General features: G+C 35.7%; 1 protein-coding gene across 1 annotated transcript in view; it reads right to left on the minus strand.

Annotated features, from left to right (window-relative positions):
- Positions 1–670: 670 nt before the first annotated feature.
- LOC104539515 (zinc finger protein 236-like) overlaps positions 671–18412 on the minus strand; it is a 29442-nt gene continuing 11700 nt past the window's right edge. The window contains exons 6-15 of the mRNA XM_010183066.1: positions 16593–16739; positions 16064–16135; positions 12321–12524; positions 10630–10858; positions 8560–8832; positions 6784–6987; positions 3790–3934; positions 1988–2248; positions 1486–1736; positions 671–777 (exon numbers count right to left, since the gene is read on the minus strand). Of these exons, the coding sequence (XP_010181368.1) occupies positions 671–777; positions 1486–1736; positions 1988–2248; positions 3790–3934; positions 6784–6987; positions 8560–8832; positions 10630–10858; positions 12321–12524; positions 16064–16135; positions 16593–16739 (1893 nt within the window). The remainder of the gene's footprint in view (positions 778–1485; positions 1737–1987; positions 2249–3789; positions 3935–6783; positions 6988–8559; positions 8833–10629; positions 10859–12320; positions 12525–16063; positions 16136–16592; positions 16740–18412) is intronic.

Here is an 18412-nt window from a genome sequence, read left to right on the forward strand (position 1 = left end):
CCCCAAAAAAAACCCCAACAACTCAACCCAAAACCAGTAGCTTCACATCAAGCAACAACTCAAGAAACCCAGAAATGAAAAGCAAAAGAACAGTCATTACTTCATTCTCTGCAGGTTACATAAGCCTTCCACATATTTCTGAGTTTTGCAGGTAAAATGATAACAATAAAATGTTTACAAAGATTTACAATCTCTTAATTTGTCACTTATGCAGCTTTGTAAGATACAAAGGAAACTGCTGTCATTAGGCAAAACTACTATTTTTACATTATTACATTCTGCACTGCCTTTTTCTATAATGAACCCCAACAGCCACTCAGTCAATTCTTAGACCACACTTCCGATCACCTCAGGTTATAAGCATATATATTTAGGGGGAAAACTGTGTAAATTGCGGACTGCCACAGCAATTTCAAAACACAATCAAGGAAAGAATATGAAATGGCTGACTATAACTTCTATACTGTTATGACTAAATATCAGTTCATAAAAGCAAAATGTATTTATATTTAGATCTTCAAAGTATTTTATCAAATATGGTTTCAAAATAGTAATTTAAGAAGTTTTCGCAAGTTCTCTGCATTGCAGTTCCTTTGACTGTGGATGCCCACTTTTGAAGTGCTTTATGATCGCAATGTTACAAAGCCACTTTGAAAACCTTTATTTATTACTAACCTTGTGATAAGCCCTGTTGATCAAATGGCTGCTGTGTTATAGCTTGTTGTTCAAATTGCGTGATGTTTTCCTGTAAAGCATGCTGGGATGTCACAAATCTATCTGAAAAGCAGAAAGGAAGAGGAAGGGGAAAAAAAAAAGGAAAAAATATAAAGAAAAGAAGATGTAATTAATGGAATAATTCAGTTGTTTCCCAAATCTCACATTTTATCATCATCATCTGAATTTTTATTGCATTAAATATAAATAAAAAATATTAGCTAGACAGGTATTTAAATCTTTGCATATTGCAGGCTTTATCTATACACCTCTGCAGTGCTTGCTAACTCATTACATCATGAAATAGAGCAAGCAAGCAAAAAAAAACCAAACAAAAAACTGACTTTGTTCCACTATCACTAACAGAGTATGTACATTAAATATTTTGTATTCTCCGACCTCAAAACATAGGTATTACACTTCCTAAGTAGATTATGTATCAGTGCTTTTTATTAATAATAGAGGTGATGTGGTAAAGTTTTGTACACACAGTATTATTTTTCCATGTATTCGTTTAGTAGTTTTGTTTGATACAACTAAATGGTGCAAATCTTAATCAACCATTTTATATTTTTAACAGCAGATCTAAACACCAATGAATGAAAAAAATTGCCCAGTATAACTTCAGTAGTTAACTTTTACTCCATGTATTTTTCTAGTTGCTTACTTATGTTATCTTGAAAACAAAATAATGGAAATTTGTGAAGAAAAATTTACTTGAGAACTTGTAAACTTACCTCATTATAAACCTATCATAGTTCAAATACTCACCCTCATCTTGCTCTAAAGGCTGATCAGCCAACTGCTGTTCTAGTGCTGTTTCTTCCGTGCCCACTACTGGCTGCTGGTCTAACTCTAAAATAGCCTGCTGATCTGTTGCAACAGCTTCTGGCTGCTGTAGCTCATCAGTTTCAATCTCCACTTGCATCTGTGTAGAAACATGAATACTCTGCTGATCGACTGTAGAATCATCTATTGAAGCAGACTGCTGATGCTGCTGAAGTTGCTGTGCAAGTTCATATCTGCAAAGAACAGTAACAAGGTCTTTTCATGCCTTCAGTCAGACAGTTAACCTAACTATTTATGTGAACAAATTTTTATTATAAGTCATAATTTACTATAACTTCAGAGTGACCTAAATGTTTGCTACCCACAATAAACATCCTTATTCAATTATTAGCATTTGCTACAGAGCAAAGCTGTCTTTCCAAGTATCTTTAAGGAACAGCTACTAAAATACATTGAAGGATTCATATAAAAACTGTAAACATACCTATGTGTCTTCATGTGTTTTTTACAGTTTAGTGATGTTTTGAATGTTTTTTGACAATACGGACACATGTACGGTCGAAGGTCATTATGGATCCCCATGTGTCGCCTGAGGCTACCGCCAGTAGTGAAGGCCCCGTTGCATATAAGACACTTAAAAGCTTTCAGTCCAGTGTGTGTTCTAATGTGTGCTTTCAGAACTCCAGCTGACACAAAGCCTCTTCCACACTGAGAGCACTTAAACGGCTTTTCACCAGTATGTGACCTTTTTAAGAGAAAGCAGAAGTTAAAGTAGATTTAACTCACAAAGTTATTGAAAGACTAAATTTAAAAATTAGTTTAAAATAAAGCACATTAAGGTGACTGATGGAAGAGGCCTCAGTTAACAAAATCCAGAAATTAAAGCTTTAATAAATTATAAACAACCTGCATATCATCACTGGCAGAGCAAGAAGCAATAGTGTCTGACAGTTTAAATTATGTTCTACAGTCCAGTCTCCTTTTCTGATCATACTTCGCCTGGATTAAATGATTTGGGTTGAATTTTTCCATGCCAGATAACATACTAGTATATTACCTTTCACGTTTATTTTCCTCAATTCAGCTAAATCAATGTCTACAGAAGTCTGGAGAAAAATATACAGTCCTCCTCATGTTATACACTACTACTATGTTTAATAATGAAACTTTGGGGACTAAAACTGTGTTCATCTTTAATACCCCCTGAACAAGGCACAGTGCAACTACTACTTCAGCCTGCTATGCAAAAACAATATTCAAGTGCGGAAACTCTCTCACCTATACTATCAGTATGTCCTGCTCACTATAGCATCCCAGGAGTAAGAGCTAAGAGGAAGGCAATGTGAATGCTAGGAAATGGAAGATAAAGGAAGCAGGATATAATAAAAATGAGAAGAGTTAGGGATGGCACACGATAACAGTAACTTTAGAAGTCTATGACCACCACATCATATGCCATAATAAAGAAGTGACAGATATCAACATTAGTGTTTTGCTACCAACATACACCTATGGAAATCAGTGGTAGGATATACCAACTCTTCCTTGGTGTGCCTATTCAATCACTGCTCTATTGAAAATAGTCCTGCTACAAATTCCCCAGTTTCAGAAAGGAAAACAAGCTTTCTAAGCAATGATCAGCAATGTTTGAGAACTCGACTAAACGTCAAGCTCACTGCCTGTAAAACTGCAACCTGATCTAACTTTGAAGCTATGCTCTCTTTTGAAAACAGGGTTGGATTAGTTACCTCCACTGGCTCCCCTCCAACCTAATTTCTTCTTTGACTCCAAGACATTGTGGTAGTAACTAACACCCACTACATGGATCTTGAACTGAACTTCAAGCCACAAAATGATCCCCAAGAACATTTACTCAGTTACAATGTAAGCCTAAATTATTTTAAGTTTAGTACACAGAAAACAGCACACAATAAAGAGCTAATTTCTTTCCAAAAAGTAAGAGTTACATACAAAGCAGATGATCTGGAGTATGCAATTACAAAATTACAAGAATAATTCACGTGCAATGCTTGCTATTATCTCTACGTTGCTTAGGAAAAAAGTTTGAGTGTTAATAAGCTAAACTGCACACTAAACATGATCACTTGTACTGCTACGAATAAGTCAAAAGTCTCCTCCAACTTTACCAGAAAAATCAGTTTTCACTGGTTCACTACTTATAGATGGTAAACAAAAGAAGTATTTTCAGTGAATACTATATAAATTTCATGCTTTTACATAATTTATTATTTCATGTATTTTCTTTCTTCTTTGTATTTATTTTACCTGATGTGTTGTTTAAGATGACAAGATTTTTTATAGGCTCGATGGCAATAAAAGCATTTGTATGGTCTGTCTGCATCATTCACAAAATTATTATTAAAATAATTTTGGAAGAACTGGCTATTCCTTGGGATTGGCTGGATAAGACCTGTACACAAACACACACACAAAAAGAAATAATTAATTGGTTAAGTTATTCCAAAGTTGCAGTAGTCTGAAGAGTTAGTATTTGAAAAGAAAAAAAAAGACTAAACTTTTAGTATGCAAGAATACAAAGAAAATGAGCATGTTTCCAGCACTTACTTAAATTTATGCATGCATCTATTCAGCGTTATATATATTATATTGGACACGCTATCTATTTTAGCAATAGCTCTTCTTTTATCCATAGGTCCACCTCGTTACATTAAGCCTCACATAGGTCCAAACTAAGCATTAAATTTAAAAAAAGTTGACACTTACAAATTCACTGCTAATCAAATAATATTTTGCTCTTCCAGCCTCTTTAACCAAGTGACATTTAATCAAGGTACCAGAGATATTCATTATACCTTGACAAATATTTTATGTGCATTTTGTGAAAAGTACAAAACATCCTGATATAAATCTGCCTTTAATCAAAAGATATTAAAAAGTCTATTAGAAATTGTTGCATTTGTACATCATTTACTTTGATTCATCAGTCAGTGCTGCTAATTCTCTGGGTACCTCCAAAACTTTACTGGGGAAGCGGGGAGGGGGGAACCCTCAAATCAACTTATTTAAACAAATCCTCTTTATCCTCTGGTCCCTGAAGTCAGTCAAGTGTAGTTTTGGAAAATCAGTTACAACTTCCCACTACCAAATGCCCAAGTGCTAATGCAAGAGTACACTGTCTCAGAAGCGGACAACAAAAAGGGCATCACCATAAACACTGTGACAGAACGGGAACAGTAGCAGACTTCTCAAGTCAAAAAAACCTCATCCTTATTCGCACATCTGTGAACTCAGAAGTACTCACCATAATACTAATATACAAGGTTGAGGAAGTGATGCAAAGTTTCAATAAATATGCAAAAGATCTCTTTATGGTCCTAAATATTCACTACAAAAGCATTTTTTGTCATCTTTTCTTTCCTCAGACTGTTTCATCTAAAATGCTATAGTTCATATTCAGAAAGGAAAGCCCAAAGGGTTTCTGCTGACTTCCAAATGTAATAAAAAACAGCAGAAGTCAAGGAGAGGGAATTCTCTCAGTTTTGAGGAGATGGCAACAATGAAAAAAGAACAAGTTAAAAGAACAAGTTGATCTGTCTCAGGCTTGAAAAAGTTTATGCATACATATGCATGTCATACATAGATGTATTTATAAATACATATAAGCCAAAACTTCCTTCACTATCCCATCTAAGTCAGTTGGTCTAATAAAAACATTTTCTCTTAAGAAAACAGAACAAAACAAAAGCCAAACCAAACCACCCACAAAAAACCAAAACCACAATCCTACTTTCTAAACTCCTTCTGGCATTCTTCTGTGACGATAATTAGTAGCAGTGTACAGGAGAGGACACAAATCTTCCAGATCAGAAAAGAAGGAACTCCATATGACAAATATTTACTCTCAGTTATATTTGACCATATAAAAGCGTAATAATTCAGTTAACTCTTAGAATGAATGACAGCTGACTAACTTGTGAGTATATCCCAGGGTACAATGGTTCTGGTCTGCAGAAACTCCTAGCATATATAAGAGAACAGAAGTAAAGAAATTCCTATTAAAACACTTCCAAACTACTTACTCAACCTGTTCAACTCAGATAAATGAAACACTTCTCCAGACTGTAAGAATAGTATAGAGTAGCTCTGCATTGGATATAGCAAGTCAGCAAAATAGTTCTGAGTGGGAACATTCTATAAAAAGGTATTTTTCCTTCAACACGTTTTCCAGGTGTTATCAGTACCTGTAAGAAACAACTTTTATAGTATTCCTGTTAATACTAACTTTTTTCCAACAAAACAGAATTTTACCGCACAGACCTTAACTCTACTAAAGTGCTTTTTTCTTTATAAATCAAAAAATAGGACTGTACCTTTTTTCAGGGTTCACTCCAGAAAGAAATATTGTGTGATCTGAATCTCTGAAGCTGTCAGCTAAGTTTCACTGCTACTTTGAAAATTTCTTATACCCAATACCAAAATAGCCACTACTCTTGTATGCAGTAATTCTTGGAAGCAGTGAAAGGAAGAGGATTTTTAAAAAGTGATGAAGTTTTTAGGCTAAAGATATTACCAATACAACATTCTACTACATAAAGATGACTACACAGCAGACAAGGCAGGGGTTAGCAGACTGGTCAGTCAAACAACAATGAAGAGTAAACGCCTTGCCCACTACATTGATCTCTACTGCACAAGAAGATTTATTGTCTTGATTGAGCAGTACAACAACTTACCTTCTTCCAAAAAGTGGTTTTACATAAGAGTGTAACAATTATTCTACAACAGAATTGAAATAACTGTATGAATTCTCTATAGCACATTCCAGGATTATCCTGCCCTTTTTTGAAAAATTACCAATGATTACCACTAATTCAGCTGAGGTCACAATTATAACAAACACTAAAATCATACAGCACACTGACTCACTAATATATGTAATTTGAATAAACATAATCATCTTAAGAAGGATCTGGGTCATGAATTGTCTGTCATCTTTCCTATACCAACACTCCAACAATAGCTAAATTAAAGTCCTCTCCTAATATAACGTAAAAATGCACACACTTTTTCTTTTTGTAAGGATTATACCATTTCACTGTAAATAAAAAAGACTTTTCTTACTAATTCTAGTGCAAACAAACTGTAAAATACGGCACTTTTCTGAAGCCTGATTATTTCTGATGACTTATTTCAAAGTGTATCTGAGTAAGCTCTGAATGTGTTTGCTTGATTAAACTGTGACCTGTATTTTCCACTAAAATCCAAATTTTAAGACAGCATGTATTACTCGCTCTTTACCTAAATCAGTTATGAGTATGGGCTCTTGCAAAGGTATGTCTGGTACTGGAACACTTGTCTTTCCCACTCGAACTTTCGCAGGTTTACGTTGATGTCGCAGCTTTCTTAGTTCAGTATGTTTAAAATGCGAAGCGATATGAGTTTTCCGGTGGCCCGATGTTCTAAACTTTTTGTCACAGTGAGGACAAGCAAAAGGCCTAACACCTGCAAAAGATTAAAAAAATTTAATAATATTAGTTTGGGATTTTATTTCCAGCACCCTAGAAATGTAGCTTTGGAATACAGATTCTCTTTTCTGTATTTTTCTTTCTATCATGTTGTTTATTGATAAATAGGTTTTCAAAACAAATCAACAAAATTCAATCAAAAGTAAATATGAAGTTGCTGAACTACTAACAGGTTGTAACGCATCAGTTTCAGCAAGTTTGTTATCAGAAAACTGGATGATGCAAAAGTGACAGCAATTTTCAAAGGACTCCAACAGCTAAGAATTGCAGATAGCAGGTCAAATGGCCTTCCAAAACAGACTGTTAAAAACCCGTGAAAATAAGAATCAGCTAACACATAGGTAAAGTATATATAATAGAAATAAACCAGAGCAACGGTAATGAGACAAAGTTGAAAGCAATTCTAGATCAATCTCTGAAAATGTCAACGCTGATGACAGTCAAAAAAGCAAGCCAATAGGAATCGTTAAAGAAAGGCTTTTGCAATGCAAAATCCAGTAGAAATCTCTCCTTGGAAAGGAGAACTTGGTAATCTACACAGACAGGCAAAGCTGATGAACTTTCAGTTTCAGCTCAAGGGGAAATCTTGGACCTGGAAGGCTAGGAAACACACCTGGGTATTATGAAGAAAGCTCTATAAAATGATGGGGGAAGAAACGCACAAGAAATAAGAACAAACCATTCTTCACAATACAGTAACTGAAACATCATATGAAAACACTGAACAGAATACTTAAAGCACCAGAAAGTACTTTACGCAATATGCAGCTCAACACTTGAATTCATTATGTTAGGTTGTTCTAGTAGTGAGTTCACATGGGTTCAAAACCAATTTGCTAAGTTTTTTGGAACAAAAACCTACAAAGTGCTGCTTAGTGCAGGGGTACAGCCTACTCCATAAAGCCCTCAATCCCAAGATTAGCAGAAGACAGTTGCATGCTGCTAAGAAGCATTACTGCAGGCTTCCCCTTTTCCTTACATTGTTATCAGAGACAGCACATGGGGCTAGATGAACCTCTAACCTCACCTAGTAAACCCAACCAGCTGCCAGGGGAAGAAAAAGATCTCTGACAGGAAAAACAAGTGTGCTGAGCAATGGCTTAGTTGGCCTTCTAGTTACTATGAGAAGTAACCACACAGTCCTGAGTGATGCAGTGAAATTATCAAAAGGTGTGGGGAAGGAAAGAAAAGATGCAGCGTAAATATGAAAGATGACTGGGCATAAGTAAAATCAGAATTCAAATTCTGAGAGTATGACTCTTCAGAAAGCACAATTAAATACACTCACAATAGTAATATTAAAAAGGAACAACAGCTGACTCATCATCAGAAAACAATGTCCACGGCTTTGGTAAGAGCCCAAAGTTTCAAAGCCACAAAATGCTAGAAAGTTACGACAAAAAATTAAGACACTAAAAATGGTTCATTCTCTGACAGATACCAATGATGTGACAAACATCTCTACAGTTTGAACATTTCACATTTTCTTTTTTTAATTCAAGGTCTCACCCACATCACAGAAAACACAAAAGCCATTTTGAGGCCTTACCTGTATGCAGACGAATGTGAACTTTTAAACTCCCTGAGGTGGAAAAGCATTTCATACAAAATTGGCACTTGAAAGCTTTAATGCCAGTATGTGTTTTGATGTGTGCGGTCAGAGTACTCTTCACAGCAAAGGCGCGGAAACACTGGGGACACTTGAACGGCTTCTCGTGGGTATGAATGCGAATATGGCGCACTAGATCACTTGGTTTTTTAAATTCTTTAGAGCAGTATGGACAAACGTGCCATCTTATTCCATTTTCTTCACGTATAGAACCTAAAACAAGGATCGACATCAAAATTAATGTCTTTGAAACATTCAAAGAGTTCTGCGAAATTCCGCTACTCCAACACCATTGTACAAAGCAATCAAAACACATTTTGCAAAACAGATGCCATTACAATACACTTTGTAGACAATCAACTTCTCTATCAGGTACACTCTACTTCACAAAAACAGTGATGGGCTAGAACGACAAAAACAAAACTCAAGAGAAGCCAGTTGAAAGTCACACATTTTTATTCTACTAAAAAAAAAGGTAAAAAATGGGGGAGGAAAGCTAAGAAATTCTTGACTTCACAGAATAGAAAGAACGCAGTTTGTAAGCTGCTTAGAAATAGAGAATGTAGTTGTAATGCAACTTACAAGGTAACTTACAAGTACCATATCTAACACAAAGTTATCCAACAACGAATTTAATTCCTCAACCATAACCACATCGAATTATTTCAAGTACTAAATACTTATCTAACTGGAGGAGATACTTTATATGGCCCTCTCTTCTGCAAATTCAGACTTGAATTACATTTTGCACATTTTTAAGGAGCAAAGATTCCTTAAAAAGCCCTTCAGATTTATAATTTAAGGCTATTTTTTCACAAAAGCTGTTTTATGAACCAAGAACCCTAAGCTCTGTCCTAAAGCAACAGCATAGCTTTTCTCAGCAAAAATGACAAAAGAAGCTTCTAAATTTTATTGGGTTTTTTATTTGTATATGCTGTTCAGTATCAGATATTTGCTTGTTTAAATCAGTTCACACAGTGCTTTTTCTGTAAACCACATGAATACACCGAGGTTGTTATTTTATCAAAAAATAAAGGCAGTTGTGTTTGACTGTACAGCAGTGACCTTTCATTTTTATTTGCAGTCAGAAAGTTGTTACTGTTACACACAAGAAAAAAAAATAGTTACTAAAACCAGAGGAAAAAGTTAATGTTGATTTTTAGCACAGCTATGCTGGACAAGATGAGTTTTCAACTGTGGATCAATTTCTGCATCCCTTGCAAAGAAAAAGGCAACATCAATATACCTATGAAGCTACTGTGGACAGAGCTCAACAACTGCTTATTATAGAGCTGTCTCCACCAGGCCAGCCATTCAAATGTGACAGCTATACTTGGAACAAACCACCTCTAGCAACCTTAGAGCTTGAGCAACCTTAACAATAAAGTTGCATTTAAGTACAGAGACACAGTCCAGACTTGCATACACACAATACAGTAAGGAGGTGGAACATTAACATGCATTTATGGTGACAGTATCAATCCACTGCTGCAATTCCAAACACAGAGGGCACAAAGTATTATCGACAGTGCCAACCTTCATCCTTCCCTATGTGGCCTAGATCAGTGAAGAGCTGCACAAAGCAGCAGCACTGCACTTCTGCCTCTGCAAGGCCTCACTTCCAAAGAGGAAGAGTAGTGCTTGCAAGAACTCTCTGCTCTGGGACACACCATGAAAACCCAGTCCTTCTCAGGGGATAGGAAAAAGAAGGAAAAAGAGTCATATTACTTTTTTTCTGTCTTCTTCCAAAAACTCCATCAATCTAAATCCAGAAGATTTAACAGCGTAACTTCACTTACTCCCATTCCAGCATGTTTTTGTATTGGTATCATGAAAGTTATAAATGCTATTGATCGTAACTTATACACAAACTGTGTTTTAGATAAGAGCAAATGAAGTTTGTAACTCATCCACAAAATGTTTCGGAAAATCCTTTTTTAAAGCCATCAATACACTCAAAAATACTACAGTCCTTACAACACAAAAAGTAGCAAGCAGTGGTAACATTACCAGGTAAAAACGGCGACTTTTTCTTCAGAAGCTTTTTTTCTTTTTTATCCAGTTTATCTGTACTCTCTTGCTCCTTTTCTTGTTCTGCACTGTTAGAGTCAGCCTGGTGATTTGAGAGAGTCTGGATGTCTGCATTCTGATCCTGGGCCGCAGGTGTCTTGGCCTGACCGCAGTCAGTAGAGTGCGCAGAGACGGGAATCGAGGACAACCCACTGTTCTCTAAAGCTTGCTAAAAGAGAGCAAAAAGCTTCTAAATTAAGAAAAAAGCATTTCACAGTTGTGTCAACTTTTCTTAAACAACTACTTGGAAGACACAATACAATTATAATTAAAGGAATTAGATGTCTCATCTTCACAGAATTTCAGCTGGATTTCAAACTTGCAAAACATTCTCACACAACACTGACTTCTGACTGTTTTCTCAGAAAAGTGCCAATTGTTTCTACAGAATCAAGCATTTGCAAGGAACATACAGCTATCTCTTATGCTTACATGCAAGAACAGTTCCCCATAATGATCAATTTGAAGCCTGCTTGTGGAGAAGCCATAGATGCTATAAAGAAAAAGGAAGAATGCTAAGCCAAAGAAAGGCTCAGAAAAGCTCAAAGGCCTTAACAAACCACTGGCAACCATCAGACCAGAGGCATACACTCATTTCTATGTACACCTGAAAGGGACTGGTGTGTAGGCACCTTCATGGATACTGTTGTGTCTGAAAAGGCTCTCAAAGACCACAAACACACATTTAAGTAGGAGTGTGCAGATATTTGACTACTTGGAAGAAAACTACTTTTTATTTTTATTTTGTGTAACACTATAGCTAGTGATACTCATACAATAACTTAAAGAACCAACTTCAAAACCCGATTTTTTTTTAACAGGTATCACAAAAATAGTTCTATTTTGTATTATAATTTGGTGCAACTACATATCACATTCCTGACATTAAAGAAGTCCACACAGGTAACAGTGAACCAGCAATTAGCTAAATGTAACAGCTGGGTCTTCCAAAAAGAAATGTAAATGGTACTTAACAGACTGGAGAAGAAAAAAACAGCTCCAAGGTTAGCAGGCTACCACCAAGACTGAAGAATATTCTCTGCCTTGTTCCATTATGTGGTGGAGGCTGCAGAATAAGCACGGACAGAATGTGCCTATATCTCTCCTGTTACACAGCATCTCCTACTGCCAGTATCAAGGACAGAATAATGGGTTACACAAAACATTGGCCTGACCCAGGAAAGAATTTTCTTTGCACCAACTAGCCCTTATTATTTAGAACATGATAAAGGCTCTGTATGTAGTCTCATATTTAACCAGATAAAAGTATTTTTTTCCCCTCTTAAATGTCATGTTCTAAGTACAGCATAACTTAAGGATGTGCCACAAGCTGCTTCTAAGCAACATAAAAAAAAGTCAAAGGGATGAACAAAATGTCTATGTATGGGTACGTATATTTAAAGCTTTCTTCTAAGTCATGTAATCAATATTTATAATCTTGATTTTATGAAATTATACAAAAAGGTATCATGTTTCACTCCATGCTTGTTCAGTAGATCTTTACAACTCCTTCTAGACTGATAAATCATTCAGAAATGCTGAAGGAATGCTATTATTGAAAATACTGAGAACAAATTTCTATGAGAAAGAAACCACTGAAACGTAAAGCTGTTCTCACACACGGCTCTTACCTGCAAAATATCTCTGTTGATTCCCACTGCAATACTGAGTTGTTGGCCAGGTTGCTGAGGCTGGTTATTTTCTACAGGACTTGGTTCGGACAACTCAAGGAGCTGCTGGATGACATCAGTGACAGCCTGCTGACCCTGATGAGCAGTAGCTGAAGACACCTGGTTTTCTGTCTGTTGAAGAAGCGGAGACCGAAAATGTGTGGCCTGAAATATACAGCAGTACATTTGTAAAGGAAGATGAAAAGTATATGTGAACTGATCTGTTCGGCTCTCTTATCTGCAATGCCCATTAACTGTCCACTACAAGGATGTCCACCTGCACAGGACATAAAGATTACACAGAGGCGACATTCAAGGTCTGCTCACTCCACTAAGGAATTCCTTCCATATATCCCTTTTCTGGAGTTCTTTCCAACCTGTGTAACTGTGAGCTCACAGCTTGAATTAACTTTATTATAACTACTCAACCTTCAACGAGTTTAGAAAACACAGGGTTCAACTACTCAATCCCACATGTAGAGGACACATGAAGACTAATTCCAAAACAAATAAATGACACTGACACAGCTGTCTTTTTAAAGTTCACATTTAACTAAAGCAAGTCCTTTGGAAAAATAACTTTTTATTAGTTGAGATTTTACTGTATGAAATTATTTGTGTTGTTACATTACAACAGATACAACAGAACAATCAAGCTGCTTTTTCGATTCAACTTTCAATTTTCTAAATCTCTCAGCTTTAGAAGAATCTCTTTATCCTCTAAAAACTTAAATACACATGGAACTGTGTCAAAATACCATAAAAACCCTTAAAATTTAAATATCATATTTCTTAATCTTTGATTTAATAATTGTATCTTAGGCTACCTTAGTAACAGATAAGAAGAAAAAAAAAGTGATAAAAAGCCTTAGTACTTCTTTTTAAAAATAAAAAGTGAGTCCTCCTTTCTCCTGAATTTACAAACTTCTCTTCCTTATAATAAATAGACTGCATAAACATACCATTACTGAAGCAACTGCTTTCAGTCATTTATTTTACTGCAGAAAAGATAAATACTTATTTATAGAATGGCTAGCCCATAATTCTGTTTATTAGAAAGCACTGGATATTTGCTTCTAATATTCACCTCTGTTCTCCAAAAACAATCACTTCCAGGCATGCACACACAAACACACATTTATATAAAACTATCTGCTTTCAGATCATTTTTAGCGAAGAATAATCTTAGGCCTTGTGTAACTAATATTTCTTTCCATCTCAAAACTCCTGAGATCTTCTTCATACTAATACGTTACACTGGACAGTTAAAATCACCATATTCAAGGATGGTTACAAAGAAACATATTAAGAAAAATAAGCTTATATCCTGCAAATTTGATGAAGTATTCTTAATGCCTTCCCATCAGATGATATAAAACAAACCCTATTCTCATCTCTCTTGCATGCATGTGAGGACAGCGCTCGCTCTTTTGCTGATTTAACCATTAGTTCGTCTTTTTTTCACCTCACCAGTGGGACAGATGGAAAGACTCCATCTCTTCAGATTCCAATTTAGCAAAAGTGTTATTACCATTTCAAGATCTATTTTACAAAATAAAACACACTATATGACATTTTCATTACAATAAGCAGGAAGCAAAGCAGGAAGCAAAGTATTTTGCTGAAGAATGTAACAGCTCTTTATAGAGATCATTGATTTTCTTGAAACAGAATGCGGAGAAGCTCTTTAGCAGAATGGGAAGCCCACACTAAAAAGCCTATGAAATTCTTCCAGGCTTTAGCAAGAGAAAAAAAGATTGTTAATGAATTTTCATCTTTGTCATGACAATTGCAGTAATACGTGTATTTAGCCAGTGTGTTCACACATTCTACAGCAGTTCATACACAGTCTCATGGAGGTTAACTTTTTTGAAAAATATTATATACAGATGCATGCACATGAAGTTTGTTACCATTACTATTAAGATACTCCATTCATTATAAAACGTTTCAGAGGTCTCTTTGTAGGTCTCACTTCAATACTTGTTTTTAAAAAATAACAGAGAATGAAGTGCTTTATTATACTTCATAATTCCACATTTGTTCAGTTGGAATAGTGGACCTTGTGATCACTCTTTGTCTGTCTGATCTGCTGTGCAACATGGACCGCGTGACTGCTGAGTGAATTACTCCTTTAAGTAAAATAACTGTACAGAAATTATAAAAGTTCTTTAAATCAATTAATTTACTATGGTAAGTTTTTCCTGTTGCTATTCAACTTTAACAAGTTGATCCAACAGTAAACTGTGTACTGACAAAAAACTAAGTAGTGTAGGGTAAAGAATTAATTTTCAAGGGATTCCATCATAAACACAGTAACGATGGTGATTCTCTAAGTACCTCTTTTAAAAGTTATCTCAGAAAGTTTTTTAAAAAATCACTCATGCTGCCTCACATTAATTTTAATACATTGCTCTACTATCCCTGGTTTTAATCACGTCCATTGCAAGAAGGAAAAGGAACAACCATCAAGAATGCAACTAGCTCTACTAACAAAAATCTGACAAATGATGGAAATGGACCAGTTCTCCCACTTGGTAGGCAAAAGCACCAGGCAGTTCTGGGAGGAGGGGGCTATGGGATCCATTGCTCCTAACTGCTACCTCTCACTAGGGAAAAACCTGGCACTCTGCATCAAGTACAGGGAACAACACAATGTGGCACAACTGACGATTATCTTCTTTACAGACCTCTGCTTTCACACACACAGACACACACACAACTCCCACTAAAAGCCAGGCACCACTTCTGACACTCCTTACCAAGGAAAGTAATTTCAGTTCATTAAAAAAAATAATGAAAAATCTACTCAAAATAAACTGCTTTTGAAGAACAGCTCGGTTTACTATTTTTAAAAGTCTTATGATACATAAATATTCATTTAAAACAGCAAATATTAGATATTAATTACATCAGTTCTGTTCAGCTTTAAGTTAACTGGTCCTGGAACAGTGAATTCACAGTAAATGACAAAAAGTGGATAGACCGGTTATAGTGACATTAAAGCAACACTGCCACACTTCCATTGGGTCTGCAGATTCTAGTACAAGAGAAGATAACCAGTAGCTGAAGTTTGAAAGAAGAGAATGCAAGTTAAATTAGTCTGTCACTAAGACACCTATAGCTGGCAAACAACATGCTACACAGCTGCAACAAAACACGCTAACGCTCTCACTGCAACTGGTACATCAAGACCTGTTGGCCTGTACACCAAGACAGCTGCTATGGGGTTCCAGAAAGCCAGTCCTGCACCGTCCTTCCCCAGCTCCACTGCCTTCTCCTGAGCCCCATGGTTCTTCTGCTGCCTCAACTCCAAGCAACTCAACCAGCACCAACACAGATCCTTCCCTTTACACCCAAGCCATGGTTACCCCTGTGAAGTCAAATCAGAGGGGCAGGATAACACAGTATTTTTAAGAGTCCTTATCCTCCTCTGTTCTTTCTATACAGGAGAGTATTTGCCTCCATTCTGAAGAGCTAATGAACAGAATTATATGCAAAACTATGAGCATGTAACGAACAAGAGAATACAATCCACTTAAGACCTGCTTTACTCCTAAATAACAGGCTGAATTCACCAGGAAGTTTGCCTTCACATATGAGTTGATCAACTTATCACAGAAGATCACTGCATACTAAATTATGTAAAGTTTTTCCCACTTTAAGTCTTGACACAAGAATATGACAAAAACGTCTACACTTACATTCTTCCATTTGTTATCAACAGGTTGCAAAAGATTAGCAGGGGATGTTGTTAAAGGTTGGGTGACAGTGTCCTGCAAAGAAATACAAAGTATTTTAAGCGTCTGCACAAAAAGAAGAGAAACATGACTAATATTATACATAAAACTAGCACAGTCATTTTCATATAACTTCAATAGTTCCAGATTTCGTTGTTCCAACAAAACTTCACTATTATTTTTATGTTATATGGGGAGGAAACCTTTCCCACACACACAGACTGTAAGCATCACAATTACATTTTCCTTAGTCGTAGAATAAAATGTTTTATTTTCACCTAAACCATCAAACTGTAAATCTTTTTTTTGCATTTACTTGGCCAATTTATAATCTGCCTATATTTAATAAGGCAAATCTACTCTAAAAATAACACAAAACTTTGAAAAAGACAAAACACAGCTACAAAACTTTTAGTTCTGACCTATGTGCAAGATTACTGGAATTAAGATATAGATCTAATTAATCTCTTAAATGCGTTTTCACAAAGCTTACCGCTGTAACATGAGATACGTCTGTTGAAGAGCTTGCAGAATTCTGTGGACCACCCATATGCATCTTGCTGATATGTGTATTTAAGCTACCCAAGCTTTTGAAGACACAGCTACATTCTGTGCAGTTGTATGTAGGGCCATTCTTCACCTTCAATAAAACAGCAAAAGAGAATTACGTCATTTTTCCCTAAATCTACCAAATTTTATATTTTTCATTATTTATCAACATAACAAATATACTAATGGGTTTATGAGAGCTAAAATGGTTTCTTTTTCCAAGTTTCTGATACTCAGCTGTGGAATCAGTCCGGTGTATCCTGGATATCAAGTCAACTGTAATCTACGTGCATGACTTCTCCTATTCCCACTTCTCAACACTGGGAAGCATCAGAGAGCAAAACAAATGTCATCTGGCAAATGAGGCTTTAGACTTTTCCCTCCTTACAATTTCCAACCATTACACACTAAGAAACAAAACCGAAATGCAACTTTCATCAATTAAGAGGTGCCTGAAGATGTAACATCATACTTAATAAAAACTGAAGTTTGGAAATATGACGAGAAAAAATGCAGAAAATTTATCTTCAAATTTTGGCTATTCTGTTTACTTCTGCAAACTATCTTTTATAAATTTCCAAGAAAAAAAATAAAGGGCATTTTTCAAGTCAAAGTAGAATGAAGGTGAGACACACTGGGCCAAAGGCCATAGAAACTGCATGAAAAAAAAAACTAAAAACAAAAGCAAAAAAACCCAAAACCACTAAACCAAAAAGACCAACTCTGTGAAGGGCAGGGAAGTTTAAAATATAGTTTGAACTGAATATGAACACACAGGATGAGAAAGTGATCAGCAGCAACTTGTTTGGGACTTTCAGACCAAGGGGTTGAGGTAATGAAAGCAGCTAAAGTTGCAGATTTCAACCATCCTCACTTCCCCCTCCTGCTCCATCTATCACATGTAGCAAGAAGATCCATCCATCACATAGCATGAAGAAAGCACTACTAGTGCAGTGCTTTCAATATGTAGGGAACAACAATGTCTTCAAAAGTAAACACGCTACACTGCTTGCAATATAGCATGGAATTCTGTATTTTCTGACATTAGCTTAAACTGGTAACAAGACTTTCAGAAAGGAGTATCAACTAATAAAACACCAGTACAACGAAACAGTGATATATGAAGTGAAAATCAACCAGTTTCATTATCGCCTGTACTGTTATTTTGTGACTGGCTCAGGATAAAATGAAGAATTAACAGAATTCTGCATGCAGTCTTGCAGTAAACACAGTAACAGCAAGAAAGGAAAAAAAAAATTAAAAAAAATCAACTAATTATCCAAAGCAGTAACTTAAATGTAGGCTCAGGATCACAATACACAGTGTAAGACATCATCAAGAGGCAGCATTTATTTTAAGTCCCTTATCCTACAATCTTCTGGTTTCTTTTTCCTTACAGAAAAACAGAAAGAGAAAAAAAAAGTATTTTCTGCTTGATCCTCAACACTCCTGTAATATTAAAAAAAATCTACTTAAATTATGAAATTAATGTAGGTGCAATTTTTTATGGACCAAAATGATAAGTCATAGGGAGCTGTGAACAGTGAGGAATACTAGTCACACAAAGTCATGTGAAGTAGAAACATATGATTTAATATCATTAAGTGCAATACAAAACATTAAAACATATTCTACAAAGGACCATATGCTAAAAGGAAGTCCCTTTAATACACTAAAAAAGATCCTTATTAGAAAAATCCAATAAAGTAGATCTATCACTGTAACACAAAATGGAAAACAAGGAAATCTCAGAGTTAGAGGAAA

The sequence above is a fragment of the Mesitornis unicolor genome, unplaced genomic scaffold (assembly GCF_000695765.1).
Source record: "Mesitornis unicolor isolate BGI_N332 unplaced genomic scaffold, ASM69576v1 scaffold47554, whole genome shotgun sequence".
Classification (NCBI taxonomy): domain Eukaryota; kingdom Metazoa; phylum Chordata; class Aves; order Mesitornithiformes; family Mesitornithidae; genus Mesitornis; species Mesitornis unicolor.